This window comes from Rhinolophus hipposideros (assembly GCF_964194185.1).
Source record: "Rhinolophus hipposideros genome assembly, chromosome: 24".
NCBI lineage: Eukaryota > Metazoa > Chordata > Mammalia > Chiroptera > Rhinolophidae > Rhinolophus > Rhinolophus hipposideros.
Genome location: NC_138070.1, coordinates 12,736,010 through 12,754,312, shown reverse-complemented (window position 1 = coordinate 12,754,312; position 18,303 = coordinate 12,736,010). Strand labels below are relative to the sequence as shown.

At 52.5% G+C, this 18,303-nt stretch overlaps 1 protein-coding gene across 1 annotated transcript in view; it reads left to right on the top strand.

The window, feature by feature from the left end:
- The window catches only part of GCN1 (GCN1 activator of EIF2AK4), a 54,017-nt gene extending 36,991 nt beyond the window's left edge, over positions 1 to 17,026 (top strand). Inside the window, exons 39-58 of the mRNA XM_081037608.1 lie at positions 461 to 529; positions 729 to 867; positions 957 to 1,153; positions 1,306 to 1,448; positions 2,887 to 3,004; positions 3,137 to 3,352; positions 4,418 to 4,582; positions 5,901 to 6,062; positions 6,350 to 6,442; positions 6,659 to 6,802; positions 6,897 to 7,166; positions 7,404 to 7,517; positions 7,939 to 8,169; positions 9,889 to 10,082; positions 10,193 to 10,307; positions 12,619 to 12,715; positions 13,090 to 13,238; positions 13,702 to 13,809; positions 14,971 to 15,189; positions 15,721 to 17,026. Of these exons, the coding sequence (XP_080893734.1) occupies positions 461 to 529; positions 729 to 867; positions 957 to 1,153; positions 1,306 to 1,448; positions 2,887 to 3,004; positions 3,137 to 3,352; positions 4,418 to 4,582; positions 5,901 to 6,062; positions 6,350 to 6,442; positions 6,659 to 6,802; positions 6,897 to 7,166; positions 7,404 to 7,517; positions 7,939 to 8,169; positions 9,889 to 10,082; positions 10,193 to 10,307; positions 12,619 to 12,715; positions 13,090 to 13,238; positions 13,702 to 13,809; positions 14,971 to 15,189; positions 15,721 to 15,846 (3,069 nt within the window). The 3' untranslated portion in view covers positions 15,847 to 17,026. The remainder of the gene's footprint in view (positions 1 to 460; positions 530 to 728; positions 868 to 956; positions 1,154 to 1,305; positions 1,449 to 2,886; positions 3,005 to 3,136; positions 3,353 to 4,417; positions 4,583 to 5,900; positions 6,063 to 6,349; positions 6,443 to 6,658; positions 6,803 to 6,896; positions 7,167 to 7,403; positions 7,518 to 7,938; positions 8,170 to 9,888; positions 10,083 to 10,192; positions 10,308 to 12,618; positions 12,716 to 13,089; positions 13,239 to 13,701; positions 13,810 to 14,970; positions 15,190 to 15,720) is intronic.
- The last annotated feature ends 1,277 nt before the right edge of the window (positions 17,027 to 18,303 follow it).

Sequence of the window (18,303 nt, the reverse complement as noted above, 5' to 3'; positions counted from 1 at the left end):
CATTTTAAATGTCACTGCCATGAACATAAGGCTTTTTCTATATTTAAAGCTGTTCCCTAAAGCTGAATGCTGAATTAAGAGACATAAACCTTTTAAGGTGAAAAAAGGGAAGATGATAATGCAGTTCTGAAAGGAAAGTGCCTGAAATCATTTCCTAAAGACTCCAGAGGCTGGGCAGGCCTCGGTCCCAAGAGGAGGACAGGAGCAGTAAGCACTGAAGGGTACCTGGTGGCTCTCTCGACCTCTTGAGGATGAGCTTCAGGTCCTTAGTAGGTTTCCCTGAGCAATTGCGTGGCTCCTTCGAGGGACCAGCCTGTTACCCTTCTCCTACCTGTTCTGCAAGCAGCCCTGCTGAGCGCTCCTTATCAGCAGAAGGGTGAGGTCAGGGTCCATAGCAGAACGATCCCGGAGAAAGCAGGAGTCGTCTCCACCTGAGTCATCTCTTGCGTTGTTATTACAGGACTTGGCTCCTTACCTGCCAAGCGTGACACCTGGCCTGAAAGCCTCTCTATTGGACCCTGTACCTGAGGTGAGTCTGGGAGGACGGGGCAGGAGCTCATTATTTTAGCCCAGTCCCCAGAAAATTCGTTCCTGAAAATTCCCTGTAAGTTGCTTTTGTGTCTGTCTGATAAAGGGAAGGAGACCTGAGGGACCCCTCCTTGCTCCTGCCTGGTCACTGAATTTTGAGCCACATCTCCTCCCCATCCCTGCTCTCGGTTACCTGACAGGTGCGGACGGTGTCTGCAAAGGCTCTTGGGGCCATGGTGAAGGGCATGGGGGAGTCATGCTTTGAGGACTTGCTGCCGTGGCTGATGGAGACGCTGACCTATGAGCAGAGCTCCGTGGACCGCTCAGGCGCTGCCCAGGGTGAGGCCAGTGCAGCCCCAGGGTCCAGTCCGTGAATGTCCGCCAGGGGCCCTCAGATCCAGTGGCTTCATTCTGTCCTTTTGTTGCAGGATTGGCTGAGGTCATGGCTGGCTTGGGGGTGGAGAAGTTGGAGAAGCTGATGCCAGAAATTGTGGCTACAGCCAGCAAAGTGGACATTGCACCCCACGTCCGAGATGGCTACATCATGATGTTCAACTACCTGCCCATCACCTTCGGGGACAAGTTCACGCCTTATGTGGGACCCATCATCCCCTGTATCCTCAAAGTAGGCACCATGCCGAGGAGAGCGTTACTGAGGAGGGCAGGGTGCTTGTGCGGTCCTGGAGGGCTGGGGCTCCCTGCCGACCCGGGCTGTTCAGGGTGAGGTCTGGGTGCCTGGGGAGGCAGCCCTGGCTGACCCACCCTCTGTGTGCACAGGCTCTCGCTGATGAGAACGAGTTTGTGCGTGATACCGCTCTGCGCGCAGGCCAGCGGGTCATCTCCATGTACGCGGAGACGGCCATTGCCCTGCTGCTGCCCCAGCTGGAGCAAGGCCTCTTCGATGACCTCTGGAGAATCAGGTGAGAACTCGGGCAGAAAGACCCAGGGGCCCCAGCTTTGCATTTGGGGAACTCGCATTGAGAAATGATGAGGAGAATGTCGCCAAGTACTCTCAGCTTTCTCCAGACCATTTTGTGACTCTCCAGTCTCCTGTAGCAACGTCTTCATTATGATTCTCTTTTTAAAAGTTCCCTCTATTCGGGTCTTCAGTTGTATTAAAATACTAAACGTGAATACCTTTTAATCAGGAAATTCTTGTTTTGGGAATTGATTCCAAGGATAGATTTGGTCAGGTGCTTAAAGATGTGTTATAGAAAGATGTTTGTTTATCATTTGAAAAATTTGAGGTTGGTTGAAAAAGTCACAGCACATCCACACCGTGAACTTTTTATTCAGCCATTACAAAGACTGCTGTCAGAAGTTACATCAGCTGATGCAGAAAGCTCAACCGATAGTTGACATAACAGTGTAGGCTGTGGCCCAGCACGTGTGGTGTGGGCTCACTTCCCACGTGGTGTGGGGTTGTGCTTGTCTCTGTAGTGGCCGCTTGTGCAGGGATGTCCCTGGAGTGTCAGACGGTTGCCTGGGTAGTGGGGGTTTGGGTGATTGTTTACACTCACTTTCTTTATATTTTTCTCTATTTTTGGAATTTTCAGTTTGAATATGACTTAATTTTTTATGATCATTAAAAATAATCAACCTCACTTAATTTGAAGAGCAATAAAGCATATCCTTCCAGGACTCTTGATCAGCATTCCCGATTTCCTGTTAATGCTTCTCTCTGTGCGCTCTCTCGCCTGCTCTCTCTTTCTCTTTTTTTTTTAAATTTTTTTATTGGGGAGTATTGGGGAACAGTGTGTTTCTCCAGGGCCCATCAGCTCCAAGTCGTTGTCCTTCAATCTACTTGTGGAGGGCACAGCTCAGATCCAAGTCCAGCCACTGTTTTCGATCTTTAGTCGCAGGGGGCTCAGCCCACCATCCCATGTGGGAATTGAACCAGCAACCTTCTTGTTGAGATCTCCTGCTCTAACCACCTGAGGCATCCGGCCGCCCCTCCGGAAACTCAGCGGCAGCTCGTTGTCTTCAATCTAGTTGTGAAGGGTGCAGCTCACTAGCCCATGTGGGAATCGAACCGACAACCCCATTGTTCAGAACTCACATTCTAACCAACTGAGCCATCTGGCCGCCTTCTTTTTTAAATAACTTTTATTGTAGAAATTTTCACTTATTTTTTAAAGTGTTTATTCTTCCCCATTATTAAAATTCATTGGTAGAAAACTTGGCAAGAAAATCTGTGGGAAAGTGTAAAGAAATGAAAATCGCCTGTATCTTTTTTCTCATTCCAAGATAACCACCAGGAATATTTGGGGTGCATTTCCTCACCATCTTTTTTGTGCCCAGTGCTTGATTGTGCCCTGAGACTGCCCCGTGTGACTCCGTTCTTTGCACCCTTCTCAGGTTCAGCTCTGTTCAGCTCCTCGGGGATCTCCTGTTCCACATCTCAGGAGTCACTGGAAAGATGACCACGGAAACTGCCTCCGAAGATGACAACTTTGGAACTGCCCAGTCCAACAAGGTGCGTGCCTAGAGTCGATTTCCCCTAACAGAGGTATATGCCCAGGCTCAGCTAACAGAGGGATATGCCCGGGCACTCCTGCAGTGGGGGCTTCACCACCCTGCGTTCTCTGTTCCTTTCTACTGGCTGCAGGCAATCATCACGGCCCTGGGGGTGGATCGGCGCAACCGGGTGCTGGCCGGGCTGTACATGGGCCGCTCGGACACGCAGCTGGTGGTGCGGCAAGCGTCCCTGCACGTCTGGAAGATCGTGGTCTCCAATACCCCCCGCACCTTGCGTGAGATCTTGCCCACTCTCTTTGGGCTGCTGCTGGGTTTCTTGGCCAGCACGTGTGCAGATAAAAGAACGGTATGTTTCCTGGGTCTTTCTTCTGATCCAGCAGCGCCTGATGCCTCCTTTCAGAGGCGAGAAAGCTGGGTCTGCAGAGACTGGGAAAGGGCCCAGCGACCCCTGTCTAACAGGGAACATTTATTTATTTACTTAGTTATTCAACAAATATTCATTAAGCTTGCTGTGTGCTAAGCAGGGGCGTGCTGTGTGCTAATGGAGAAGAAAAGTAGCCTCATTCGTTGTCCTCGTGGAGCTTCAGTCTGATAAAGGAGATGGATGTTAACCAAATAATCCCACAAACATATGTAGATGTAACTGTGGCAAGTGCTACATGGCACTGCAAATGCTTATATCGGGCATTTGATCTAACTGAGAGGGTCAGGAAAGGCTTCTCAGAAGAAATGATGCTTGAAGATGAAAGTTGAGTAACTAAGCAGGTGAGGAGATGATGAAGGACTGTCCCCAACAGAAGGAATAGTGCTTTAGATACCAGGGCGGGATGTGCAAAGGCCCTGTGGTGGGCAGGCATGTGGCCAACACTAGAGGCTGAGTGAGAAAGCCAGCGTGGTGTGAGATACAGCCCATGTGCTTGGGAGGAGAGGCCCAGCCCAGGCTGATCACTGCTGCCAGTTCCCTTTGGCCCACTCCGAACCTTCATCCCTGGCAAGCAAACTGTGTATTTGTCTCTAAAGGAGGGTTTGCATGAGGCCTTAGAGGAGGTGGTTTTTTCTTTAAAACATTTGTTCCAAATTCAGCTCCCCTTGGGCAAGAGCTCAGGATTAAGTGACTTCTAGGCTGCAGTTTTCAATCGAGGGAAATTGGCCCTTGACTGGGCAGCAGATGCTAAATTTCATATTCATGTGTGAGGTGCTGGCCCTTGCTTTAGGTTGTGTTTGGTGTGTGTGGCATACCAAGATCATTTTATTTTGTAGTGTTGCAAGCACCTTGGGGTAAGCTCCTCAGGGGTAAGTAAGAGCATTTGGGGAAGTTAAGTTAGTGATTTGGATAAAGTCTTGAAGGTTCTGGGGCCCTCATTCTGGAGTTTGCAAGGAGCTGATGTCCTGTCTTGATCTCTGCTGACAGATTGCAGCAAGGACATTAGGAGACCTCGTCCGGAAGTTAGGGGAGAAAATCCTGCCTGAGATCATCCCCATCCTTGAGGAAGGCCTGAGGTCTCAGAAGAGCGATGAGAGGCAGGGTGTGTGCATCGGGCTGAGCGAGATCATGAAGTCCACCAGCCGGGATGCCGTGAGTGTCTTCCAAGGGCCCCACAAGGCCCTGCACCAGCCGGTGACCTTACCCAGGGCTGCGGGGAGGTTACGGGAGAAGCTGCACCATGAGGGACACCCCATTCACTTCACCCGAGCGAGGACACGCGAACCTCACTTTGGAGGGCACTGCTGGCAGCGGGGTGCTGGCAGGGCCACGTGTGGATGGGGGCTTTCCTGTCAGATTCGCTGGCTAAGAACTAAATGATTTAGAGGCCTTCAGTGGCCTTTGGAAGTTGGAAGTGATCTTTTTCTTGCCACTCCTGAGGTTGCTCTAGGCTAATCCCTTTTGTGTCAGTGTATCGGTTCCATTAAAGCGCGTGGTACCCGGAGTGGGGAAAGGAGGGAGTGCCTGTGTGTGAGCGGTGGAGGGCACGAGGGGCGAGCACTCATTCTTAGGCGTGGAGTGGATGCGAGTAAGTACCCGGTGGGAGGAAATGTGTGGTCTCCAGCAGTAGTCCAGTTTCCATAGTAGCACCATTCAAGGGGTTTGGAGCCTTACTTTCTAAGGTAATTGATCCTCAAAACATTCCTGGGGAGTAGGTTGAGTGTGTGAACAGTGTGGAAGGAAAGCCGCAACGCGATGAAGTGGGTGGCCAGTCAGAAATGTCAGCTTGTAGCCAGTGGCTTACCTGGTCTGCCAGTGGGCATCCTCGTCTGATGTACTGGGTCCTTCGGTGGGTGTCAGTATAAGTATTACATTTGGGGTTGGTATTTGTATTTGGTCAAGAATACAAGTAAATTCTGTTGGCGGATAGAGTTGTGATTCATTGACTAGTTACCGAGTCCCCCAAGTGCTGAACTTAGAATGTATAACCAGCCCTAAGTTCAAGAGGAGCTCTGCTTTGGTGGAATCGGTTACAAGGGGACCAGAAATGTCCTCGGCCCTACTGCAGCCCTAAGACGTCATAGAGGTGCAAGTATTTGAGTTGCACTTAAAGAAGAACTTGGGGTTTTCCAACAGGATAAGCAAAAGAAAGAGTTGGGGGAGAGGAGACCACGTCATGCAGGGCCTCTCCGTGGGAAGGGGTTTGACGTTCCTGAAGGAGAGGGAGGGTACCTGGAGAACTCACCTTACAAATCAAGCTGTGAATGATTACTTCTGGGTTTAGACTCCTCGCGGGTAGATTACACATCTGCTTTTTTAGACTTGCACGTTTTCACAGAAAAGAGCTAAGTTGAAGGAAAAGTCGAGCCTTGGGGGTGGTGGTGGCCTGGCTGGGCCGGAGGTCCTCGCTTGCTTCTGCTCCCTCTTTGCCCCCCGCCGCATCAGGTCCAGCGCGCGTGTGCTGTTGCAGGTGCTGTATTTCTCCGAGTCCCTCGTGCCCACGGCACGGAAGGCTTTGTGCGACCCGCTGGAAGAGGTCAGAGAGGCGGCGGCCAAGACCTTTGAGCAGCTGCACTCCACCATCGGCCACCAGGCCCTGGAGGACATCCTCCCGTTTCTACTGAAGCAGCTGGTGAGTGGGTCTGCCACACACCTACCACTTTGGCTTTTACTGTCTCTGTAGAAGCGAAGCACGAGGGCTCATTCTGCCAAGGCAGCCGCAGTGTGGGCCCTGGGAGGGTGGGTGCAGCAGGAGCAGATTTGGCTCTGCTTCTCCTTTGACAGGCAGTGAATGTGGGTGCCGTGGGAGAAGGGACTTCCTTCTCATCTGTGGAGAAGGAAGTCGGTGGTGGCTGGTCCAGAGAGCAAAGGTGGGGCATGAGCCAGCTCCTCTGTGTTGTCCCCAATGTCTCTCTGCAGGATGACGAGGAGGTGTCAGAATTCGCCTTGGACGGCCTGAAGCAAGTCATGGCCATCAAGAGTCGTGTGGTGCTGCCCTACCTCGTGCCCAAGGTAAACCCCGCTCGGGCCCAGAAGCCGCAGCCATGTCATCGTCCCTGGGCCCACCAGGAAGACCACTTCTGAAGTCAGGTGTTGGGGGAGGCTGGTGGTGGGGGCAGGTTGCCCAGAGAGACACTCAGCCCTGACAGCTGGGACGGGCGCTCCCAGAGCCCAGTGCAGCCATCACGGGCCACTTTTCTCAAGTCGACGGTGTTCATCATTCTACAGCTGACAACTCCTCCTGTCAATACCCGGGTGTTGGCCTTCCTTTCATCTGTGGCAGGCGATGCCCTGACCCGTCACCTTGGAGTGATCCTGCCGGCAGTCATGTTGGCCCTGAAGGAGAAGCTCGGGACTCCGGACGAGCAGCTGGTGAGTGTCGTGATCACTGCGTGGGCTTTCTCACGGCCGTCTTGGCCTGCCCTGGAGGAGCCATGCTCAGCCCAGCTGTCCCCTGTGGTTGTAGGAGATGGCCAACTGTCAGGCCGTGATCCTGTCAGTCGAGGATGACGTCGGGCACCGGATCATCATCGAGGATCTGTTGGAAGCCACGCGCAGCCCTGAGGTGGGCATGCGGCAGGCTGCCGCCATCATTCTCAACATTTACTGCTCCCGCTCGAAGGCGGACTACTCCAGCCACCTGCGCAGCCTGGTCTCGGGCCTGATCCGCCTCTTCAACGACTCCAGCCCTGTGGTTCTGGAAGAGAGCTGGGATGCCCTGAATGCCATCACCAAGGTGAGGGGCTGCTGACCCCACCACAGCCTTTGACTATAGACAGTTCCAGACGCCGATAAGGCTAGATTCGTAACCCCTGTGTACCTGTCACCTAGCTTCAGCATGTAGCAAGTCACGGCCGGTCTTGTTTCTGCTGCCACCCACACCCTTCCCCCTGCTGTCATCTTTTGAAGCAGTCTCAAGAGGGTTGTACTTAGAACTCTGACAACCTCTCTGCCTTTTCCTGGCTTCTTGCAGAAGCTGGATGCTGGCAACCAGCTGGCACTGATTGAAGAGCTCCACAAAGAAATCCGGTTTATAGGGAATGAGAGCAAAGGCCAGCATGTGCCAGGGTTCTGCCTCCCAAAGAAGGTAAGCCAGGGCTCGTGCGTGGTGCCGGGGCCATGTGGCCGCCCTCTGCCTTCCCTCTTGGGCCCAGGTTGCAGGGCAGCTGCAGCAGCTGCGTGTCAGGTGACAGTGCTGCAGTCCTGTTCCGCACCTTCCCAGCCAGCGTGTTTCTTCCCCATGATGGCCACGTGGGGGCAGGGTTCTTGCTGCCGGGGGTGTCACAGAGCTGACAGCAATGCGTATACCTATGTGACAGGCCTGTTGGGGCCTGGTCACTGTCAAGACTGTTCCTCAGCCAGCACCTTCGCAGGCTGTGATCGGGCAGCCTGAGTCTATCTCTCATGGAGCTGTGAAGAGGATGGCTGATAGGAGCGCCTTGCTTTGGGTGGGAAGCACCCAGGGATCCCCTTGGAGGTTTGACTCTGAGGTGTGGTTTTCTTGTCAGGGAGTAACCTCCATCCTTCCAGTATTGCGGGAGGGCGTCCTGACTGGCAGCCCGGAACAGAAGGAGGAAGCAGCCAAAGCTTTAGGCTTGGTGATCCGCCTCACCTCAGCGGACGCCCTGAGGCCCTCTGTGGTCAGCATCACTGGCCCTCTCATTCGCATCCTGGGGGACCGGTTCAGCTGGAACGTGAAGGCGGCTCTGCTCGAGACACTCAGCCTCTTGCTAGCCAAGGTAAGTGACTGACGAGTTCATGGTCTTGGTCCACGTGGATCGTAGAGAACAGATCTGTGTGCAGGAGACTGGCACCAGGAATTACATGGCAGAGAGTTACAGCTTATTATGGAGAAATGGCACAGCAAAGGGAGTGAAGACCTTGGACTCTAGACTCATACTATGCAGTGGTCAATTCCAGTCTACTACTTAGTAGCTGTTTGGCCACAATGACCTTAGGAAAGTCATGTGACCTCTGACCCTGTTTCCTCACTATAATTGGAGAGTTATAATACTGCCTGTCTTGTGTAGGCCTGTGAAATGTGGGGCTGAGATGAAATAGCAGGCACGATGCCTGATATATTCTAAGCACTTGATAACACGTTAATTGCTATTATTTTGAAGCACTGGTTCAAAGGGAAAAAAAATTCCGGGCCACGTAAATACAATTAAAACTTTGTTTAAATATGCTCTTGTTCTTTATTATTTCATTCTTTCTCCTCGTAAAGGGAGATGCAAAGAATCTGATGAACGAATGAAAAGGAAGTTAAGGGCAGCTGGAATAACTTCAGTTTTTGCTAAAAGTGTAAGAAGCAAAGATGCAAAGCATTAACCATTTTTGATGTTTCACAGGGCAATAATTAAATCCTTTAGATTTAAAAAAGTATAAACAGAGCCAATATTTGGTGTAAAAAAAATTGAATTCTCACTTGAGGATTGGAAACAAAAACAAGCTTAAAACTTGTAGCTTTCTTTTTTCCCTTTTTGGGAGAAAGGTATGGGGAGCAACTTCCCAGGTAAAAATGGGATTGCCAGCACCAGCCTCATTCTGCAGAATTGTCTTTTTCTAAAAAAAAGAAAAAAAAAATTAGGCATCGTCTGTACTTTGCTTCCTGTGCTGTTCTTTTCTGTGGTATTTTTGCAACTCTGCATACAAATGAGGCCTTCTTCCCTCATGGGAGTTGTCCCTTAGGCTCTGAGTCAGATGTCACCCATGGGCAGATGGTTCCCACCTCACAGATTTACCGGCTTCACTCTGGTGTGCCTCCCAGCAGGCTACAAACTTCTGACCTCAGTATTTCCAGACTTCTAGATAGCAACTTTGATTTTCCTGTTTAGCAATAAGTAAATCTTTATTTAGTCTTGGACCCAGCTGTAAGTGTGCCCGTTTTTTTACGTATGGTCAGAGATTAAACTGGGTTTTAAGGAGAGGGGTGCACATGTGTACAGGCATGACTTTCTGAGGTCGCTGTCTTCTTAGGGTTGTTCTGGGGGCTAAATGTCAACTGCTTAGCCCTTGTGTCAGTTGCTCAGTAGATGGTACCTTCCCTTGCACACATAGTCTGTTTACTTGTCTTGGCAATAAAACAGTTCCTCAGTGGGGCCGACAGCCACTCTTTCGTGTATTTGGAGACAGAGGTTTCGAGTCATTTGTCCACGTGGACAGGTCTCCACTAAGCCAAGCTGACGGCTCCCTTGGTGGTGGTGGTGGTGGTGGTGGTGGTCTTTCTCCCCCTCTCCCTCCCCCTCCCCCTTTTCTCTGGACCATTCTGCAAAGGATGCTGAAAACGAAAGAGGACGCTGAGCGTGACCTGTCTGTGCTTGGCTCTCTCACAGGATCCCTGTTCCTAGCCTGTGTGTGAGCTGGATCAGCTCCTGGTGGTTTCTTTTCATGCTTGTAGTACACTGCGGCCTTGGACTCCACCACAGCATGCTTCCAGGTGTGGGTTTTTCTCTCAGGTTGGGATCGCCCTGAAGCCCTTCCTGCCCCAGCTGCAGACCACTTTTACCAAAGCTCTGCAGGACTCCAACCGGGGGGTGCGCCTGAAGGCTGCTGATGCGCTGGGGAAGCTCATTTCCATCCACATCAAGGTGGATCCCCTCTTCACAGAGCTGCTGAATGGAATCCGTGCTATGGAGGACCCAGGTGTCAGGTGAGGGGCTGGCAGGGCCATGCTGAAGCAGCCGCAGGCTGGGCCATGCCTGTGACGGGAGCGCTGGTGGGACAGAGCCAGGTTCTGAGTTGGACGCGTTGGTTCTGCAGGGACACCATGCTGCAGGCCCTGAGGTTTGTGATCCAGGGAGCAGGGGCCAAAGTGGATGCGGTCATCCGGAAAAACATCATCTCGCTCCTGCTGAGCATGCTGGGACACGATGAGGTACCACTGGCCGTAGGACCATGGCGGGGCTGGTGGGCTCTTTTCTTTGGCCGGTGTCTCTGCTTTGCGTTAGAAGACTTGGTACAGCTGCCCTCTGGTCAGTTTTCACAGTCATCCCTGCCATTCATGTCACTCTTTCTGGTTCACCAGCATTTGATTGTGAGGGAGGCAAGATGCACAGTGTTGCTATTGATGTTCTGTTTTATAGGAATAAGGAAATAAGGTTCTTAAAGTCCCATGTTGTTCAAAAGGTCCGGCTGCTCGCCTCACAAAAGCCAAAACTCAAGAGGCGAGGTTGGTGTAAAGAAAAGGAGGTTTTATTCCAAAATGCCAGCATTAAGGGAAGATAGTGGACTCCCTGTCACAAAGACTGCCTTCCAGCCACCAAAGGTTTTATAGACATGCAAGGAGGGGCAGAACAAAGGAAGGAGAAATTGGCCAGGCAACTTCAGGAAAAAGCACTTCGCAGAGGCTGGTCTGCCCCAGGGTCAGAAGTGACTCCTACAGATGCAAAACCCCTCCCAAGTTACCTGGCCAGGTGTGCACACAGGTCCGAAGGAAACCGAACCATTGGAACTGGTATGCAGTCAGCTGTCATCAAGGTTTGGGCGGGGAGGGGAACAAAAAAAGAAGGAAAAAAGCTTTCAAAAAGTCCCAAGCTAAATTACATCAGACGTTTAAATTTCAAAAATAGAAGAGACAGGGTCTCTGTTACAACATCTCTCATTAATTTGCTCTTTAATCTTAAACAAATCACTCTCTCTGCCCCTTATTTCCCTGTTTATAAAAGGGAGAGTTTTGTTTATTGGTTCAGGAAACACTTGCTGAGCTGAAGGGCCCAGCCCAGAGGTGAATAAAGCCTGGCCACAGCCCTCAGGAAACTTAGTGTCTGGTATCTGTCCCCGTGGGCAGTCTTCTTAGCACTGTTTGAGCAGATGAGACCTGCCTGGGCCACTCCCCAGCCAGTGGGAGACTCAGAACCAGAATCTGAGCTGTGAGACTCCTGGTTCTGTCCCGGTTCTGTCAGTGTGGCGCTTCCTCGCCCAGTCTGGGAAGCATTTGTTAACAACCCATTGGCTGCGCGGTGCTGTGGCACGTCCAGTAGGCGCCGCGTCTGTGGATAAGAATTTTCTCTTTCTCGTTTGACAAGAGCCCTCTGTTGTATGGCTTAGTTTATACTTGTGGGGCTAATCTCTGGAGAGAGGACTTTGGGTTCATGCGTACACTTCCTTGTGCACCCCCCAGACGGGGTCGGCCATTGTTTCTGCTGCACTTATCACGGCTCCTCAAGTGTGGTGTAATCCCCAGCCACCTGCTCTCTGAGGAAAGCCCTGGCCTCTCTGGGGTACAGGTGGGACACTCTTCCTTCTTTCGGTCACAGTCTGTCAGTTTTTACAGGGCCATTGACAGTGCAAGTAAAAGTGAGTATTTAAACCAATTTGCATTTCACCACAATGGAGTTTAAAATGGAACCCGTTGGAGTGAGTGGGTGTCCAGAGAGCCAGTTTTGGCCTTGCTTGGCACCTGGGCTGCTGCTTGGAGCGCAGAGGCCCAAACTGCTGGCAGAGCACCTTCCTCCCCCTCAGAACTTGCCCCGATCGAAGGTGGCAACCCAGATGCCCACCTGGCATCAGCCTCTCCACAGGCCGTTGAGTCCCTGGTTGTTCATTTTTTGTTTTGTTTGGAGGGACTCACATCCAGTTGGCAGTTATTGCTAACGCAGCACATTAACCTAAAATGCACTCGCGAAGTGTCCCTTCATTAGCTGGCTAGGGAGGGGCGGTAAGGGGCCACTCCGGCATCTGGCGTTTTTTAGTGGCTTCAGAGTGACTTCCTACGACAAACCCTAAAATAGTGTAGGTGGCAGTGGCACACTGATGCAGTAGAGAGAGAGCAGGGAATCGGAAAAGGAGTTCCAGAGTGGTTCTCTGGTGACGGGGCCTCCCCTCTCTGTGCCCCTCCCCGCCTCCCAGGGCTGTTGATAGTAATTGAGATCATAATGAAAGCATTCAGACTTCCTAAGAAGAGAGGTGCTATGTAAATACGGTGATTTTTGCCATTGTGATGGTGATTACCATATGCGCACGCCCTTGGGGGTGCTGGGTGTGTAATTTTTAACTCCTCCTGAAGTGGCAGTGCAGTGAATGGCAGCCCCCATCTGGCAGCACGAACCGAGGGCCTGGAGTTGGTGTTCCCGCGTAGCTTTGTCCTGCCTCCTTCCCTGTCCTCCGTCCTGGGCCCGTCTCCCTGCTTACCCCAGTGGGGGTGGGGGGGTTCGCACCACCTTTCACTTCCTTCTCTGTCCTGTCAGGACAACACCCGCATCTCCTCTGCTGGATGCCTGGGGGAACTGTGTGCCTTTCTGACTGAAGAGGAGCTTAGCGCTGTTCTTCAGCAGTGCTTGCTGGGTAGGTCTCTTTTGTACACCAGGGGACTTCCCATTTGGGGCCTCTCAGTCCTGGGGGAGAGCCGTTGGGGCCTGTCTCCCCTTCCCCTCAGCGTCTTCTGGTAGCTGGACTTCCCTCTCCTTGGGACTCCAGCATTTTAAACAAAGTGGACTTTCCAGTGCTCCAGTAGCACCAGGGATCTTTGCTCAAAGAACACAGCTGCAGTCCGAAGTGGTCTGTGAGAGCCTTCTCCTTACGTGCCATTCGGGGGGAGGCCTGTGTGGCGGAACTGGGGGTTCCGCCAGGCCCTGTCCGGCGGGGCGGGCCCATGGTTGGGAGCGGGGTGGGGGGCATGCTGTCCCGTGTAGGTTGACCCCAGTGTGCCCTCTGTCCAGCGGATGTGTCCGGCATTGACTGGATGGTCCGGCACGGGAGGAGCCTGGCTCTCTCCGTGGCTGTGAATGTGGCTCCCAGCAGACTCTGTGCCGGCAGATACAGTGGGGAAGTTCAGGAGATGATCCTCAGCAGCGCCGTGGCAGACAGGGTAAGGCCCTGGGGCAGCCACACAGCCCTCCTCCCGCAGCCAGAGCCTTGCTCACCCAGCACGGGGAACTCAGACGGGTGGTCAGAGGCCTGGGTTCGAGTGTTACCTTTGCTGGTAACCGGCTGTGCCCTTGGACCAGGACTTGCTCTCCCTCTGCCCCGGTTGCATCATCTGAACAATGAGTTTGGGTTAGAGCATCTAGAGTTCCCGTCTAGGGAGAAAGTCTCTGGTCCCTGTTCCTGAAACCAGTGATGCAGGCTTTGTTCGTCTGCCTCACAACCAGGGCAGCCTGCCTGCATGAGCTCTGTCCAGGGGGCTTGGATGTGAAGTGGTAAAGGGGGCAGGCAGCTGGGGATGCAGAGCCAGGGTCCCACAGATTCCTGGGGGATGGCGTGGTGCCTGGCCCTCTGTTCCGAGGAAAGAGCCAGATGCCGCCCTGTCCAGCAATCCCCTCTCCCCATAGATCCCCATCGCGGTGAGCGGGGTCCGGGGCATGGGCTTCCTGATGAAGTATCACATCGAGACGGGAGGAGGGCAGTTGCCCACCAAACTCTCCAGCCTGTTCATTAAGGTGAGTGGGGGCAGCGGGCCGGGAGCAGGCCCCCTGAGCAGAGAATACCACAGGTGAGCGCTCAGACCAGCTGTGTGCCGGGAGCTGTCCACCGAGAGCCGGCAGGGTCTCTGGATGCGTAGGGATGGAGTGCAGAGCAGTTGTGTGTGTGTTTTTCCCTGGAAGAGTACCCAGCTTTTTGTCAGATTCTCAAATAGACCTGTGACCCCCAAATCAAGTTAAGAACCAGGATTTTAGGCATTTTTTCTAGGCATCCCAATTCTGTAAGATTGGGGATAGATATGGATTCAAGTCTTAATAAATCTTCTCTTCCCTGCCTCCTTTTTGCTGGCCTGGCTCTTACGGGTATGGCTATTAAGGGGTGTATAAGTTGGGGAACCGGACATGGGACCCCCTACCCCCTTGTAATAAACCGTGCTTCTCAGACATGAATGTGCACACAAGTCAGAAGCAGAACCTGCCTTTTAAGAAATGCAGCCAAGCCCAGACTCTGCCTCTGTAACCCACTCCCAGGTGATGTCGTGCTGCTGGTATGGCCTCACTTTGAGCAGTGAAGTTCCAAAGGGTGATGGAGCCAAGGCCTCCACCTTGCAAACCCCCAGGGCCCTGTTTGACGGCATCACCCTGCAGGCAGCCATTCTTCAGCATTTGTTTGCTGAGGATCCGCTGTGCTCCTGGCTGGGCTGCACTCTGGAAGTGTAGAGCTGAACCAGGCAGACAAGATCTCTGGAGATGGAAATGCACAGAAAGCCCCGGGGGGGGGGGGGGGAGGGAGACGAACTTAGCTAGGGCCCTCGGGAGACGTCTGAAGGCTGACATTTAGTTGAGACCTGAAGGATGAAAAGGAACCACCCAAGCATGGATCCGGGGCGAACACGTCCCAGGCAGTGGGACCAGCCAGTGCAGAGGCCCGAGGCAGGAAGGTGCGTTGTATGTTTGAGGAAGTGAAAGCCCAGAGTGGGCCAAGTGTACTGAGCAGAGGGGAGAATGGCACAAGATGAAGTGGGCATCACGCCCTGTCACCCTCCCATGGCAGGAAGGCATCTGAAGGGAGCAGTGGGCTGAGTTTCCTTGAAGAAGAAAGAATGTCAGGGCAGAAATGTGGGATCCTGTGAGAAACAGACGGGATATGCCTGACTAAAAGCCCGTGCTACTCTTCAGTGTCTGCAGAACCCCTCCAGTGACATCAGGCTGGTGGCCGAGAAAATGATCTGGTGGGCAAACAAGGACCCACTGCCCCCCCTGGACCCCCAAGCCATCAAACCCATCCTGAAGGCTCTTCTCGACAACACCAAGGATAAAAACACTGTCGTTCGGGCCTACAGCGACCAGGCTATTGTCAACCTCCTCAAGATGAGACAGGGAGAAGAGGTGTTTCAGGTGGGAGCCTGGGCCTGGGACCTCCCGGGGTGTGCTGTGCTGTGGGCCTTCGTCCTGCAGGGCTCCTTCTGCGTGGCCCTAGTCTCCTCTGCCCCCCGGGTGCGTGGGTGTGGCGGGGCAGACCTGGTCCGGTGACTGGCTGGGTACCTGCAAACACATTCCTCTCTTCCTGTGGTGTAGAGACTTCTTTCAGCAACGGAGCCCTTTCTTCCAATAAAATCTCATGTGGCACCCAAACCTCTAAAACAGGCCAGCCAGGCTGCCCTGTGAAGCCCAGAGCCCTGCTCACTGAGTCCTTGCCCCCAGGCCACCGTTAAAGCACTGAGAACATTAACCACCACTGACTGCCTTACCACATGAAAAGCATGATGAGTGGTTTTCTTGGCTTTCCCTGGATCCGTCTGATTCCCTTATTTTGCCAGATTCCCCTCAGTGGTTCTAGTTCTGAGGTTAACCTCAGCTTTGCCTTTGATTAGGGAAATCTGAAGCCCTATTTTCTGACTGGATTTCCTCATTGCCATCTTCCCACAGTCCCTCTCCAAGATCCTGGATGTGGCCAGTTTGGAGGTGCTGAATGAGTGCAACCGAAGATCCCTGAAGAAGCTGGCCAGCCAGGCCGACTCCACAGAGCCAGTGGACGACACCATTCTGACATGAGGGGCCTGGGCCCCGCCCGCTGCAAGGCAGCATTTCAGCTCCACCTCTCTGTTCAGTGTTTTCATTTTTGAAAATAACATTTGTTCCGATGGGATGGGGAGCTTAGGAGATGGCCTTCCCAGAAAGTATTTTAATATATCAACAGACCACAGCCAAAGCCTTAAATCAAACCCACACAAAATTGCCTCCTCCATCTCTCACCCTTTCCTTTGGAGAAGAGAAGACAACGCACATGGGTGAGCCTCACCAAATGGGAGCCAGGAGCCGATCATCCAGCTTAGCATGGCTGGTATGGCGCACGTAAGGTCAGGCACCCAGCTCCTCTTCTCCTGTGCTTGAGCTCTGGTTCCAGAGCCACGCTACCAACTTTTCGCTTCGGTCCCAGGTGGGGCACCGAGCTGTGGAGGTCTGCCCAGTGTGGGGTGTCTTGGCGTGGCTTTTCAATGTTGTGTGGCCCGATTGGATGTGACCCGTCAGGTGGAAACGATACTCTCGCAGCCCTGGCAGTTCACCGGTCAGGGGAGGGGGATAGGTTTAAATGCAGGTTGTTTGAAGGAGGAGTGTTCAATAAACGCTTTGATTTAATCTCGATAGAAGCCAATTTTTAAAAATCTCCAAACATCCCTTAAACACGAAGCTTCCTATATCCGGCATAACTAAGGCGAGGCCGGTGGTGTTTTTGTTAAACGTTGGCAACACTCTGATTTCTGGGCGTCTCTCTCCCACTATCAGAAGACGTATAGGTACCAGCAGACTTCTCTGTCCTGAGGTCAGGTCTCAAGAGGTGCGTAGCCAGGTCTGTGACCTCAGCCTGTGTGGAGAAGGCAGGGGTCGAATGGGAAGCTAGAGGACTTCTGTAGTCAGGCTCACAGAGGACTTCACGCCCTCTGTGGAGTGAGAAAGAACGCATTCCTGTAGTCAGAGGACTTGCCAGAGGAAACCGGAGTGGCCTGGCAAGTCCTCCCCGGTTCAGCATCTGCCTCCTTCATGAATGATTTCCTTCCTCCTGGTTCTTAGAAGGCTCGTGATCCCGCGCCCTGTCTGATAGAGCACACCCCTGTGGGCCCAGTGACGCAAGTTTTTCTGGGCTGCTTCCTTGGTCACAAGACGGAACAAACTTCTAGCAAAATGACTGGTCAGAGCTGTAAAAGGAAGAAAAATTAAACGTGGGAGCGAACTCACTTTCTGAAAGGTCTACAATGCTATACCAAAGAAAAGCAAGGCTTCGCTTATGAATGTGGCAGAGGTAGAAAGTAGCCTTGTGAGTCAGCACTTGGGATGAATGAGACAAGGTTACCTCTAAGAGACTTCGAATGAAATCCTTGCTTTCGATGCCTGGGCCTTATATGTCACAGGACTTCCTATTTTCTTGCAGCAGACATGGTCTCAGCTGGTTCAATGTAATTGTAGAGTCCCAGAGCTGGAAGGGACCTTGAGAGGTCAACTGAGTTGGTCCCCATAGCCAAAGCAGCCAATGGTTACAGCTTTTGGTAGCCATGGTAACTGTTCCCTGCCTCTGGGATTCAGATGGTCATTGGTGTTCTTGCAGCTGCCTGGGGCATATGTCCAGCAAGCTGTCTGCATGTGTGGTCACCTCTGCCAGTTAGCCATGGGAGGCAGATGAAGTTTCTGGGCAAGGGGCGATCGGCTGGCACCCTTTGTTAAGCCGTGTGGTGGTCTTCAGTGTTTCCTCTGGGATCTTAAGAGTTGATGCTTAACGTCCATCTTGTGTTCAGTCTGCAGTTGGGAGGGGAATCTGATGTGCTTAGAGGTGGACGACACTCAGTAAGCAAAACATAAAGGAAAAACACCAGGTTCCAATTCTAGAAACTGGAGGAGGATGAGATCTCTCTGTTCAGGATGGATGGATGAAGGTTGATTCACAGACGGAGATGACTCAAAGGTTCCAGAGCATGTTGAATTACATTCCCGGAGTCTGGAAGGAGGGTGTGAGCTCCCCGGAAGTGAGCTGTGAAGGGCTGTCACAGACATGACAGTGGAGCAGGCAAATAGGACCCGGTCAGCCCAGAGTCAGCAGTCCTGAAAGCAACGGACCAGACTGAACTCCCTGGAGGAAATGACGCACGGCAGTAGAGAAGCAAAGCTGTTTGCCCTGGTGGTTAGTAGCGCTGTTTACCCTTGGGCAAGTCATCCAGCCTCTCTGGGCCAGTTTTCTCATCTGTAAAATGGGGGCATTTAGAGTGGAAGCTCTAAAATTTAATCTCCTGTGCTCAAAGTTATCCTTTAGGGGTCATTAGTAATTAGATGACATTTGGCATTTTTCCATTTATTCCTCTCAACCTATGAAGTAGGTTCTCTCATTACTATTTTCCAGAGCAGGAAATTGAGGCACAGAGAAATCACCCTCCCAGGGTCACATAGCTGATAAATGGCTGTCCCTAGAGCTCATATTAGCCTTTGTCTTCCTTCTACTGTGCTGGCTAGGTAGGCACAAGC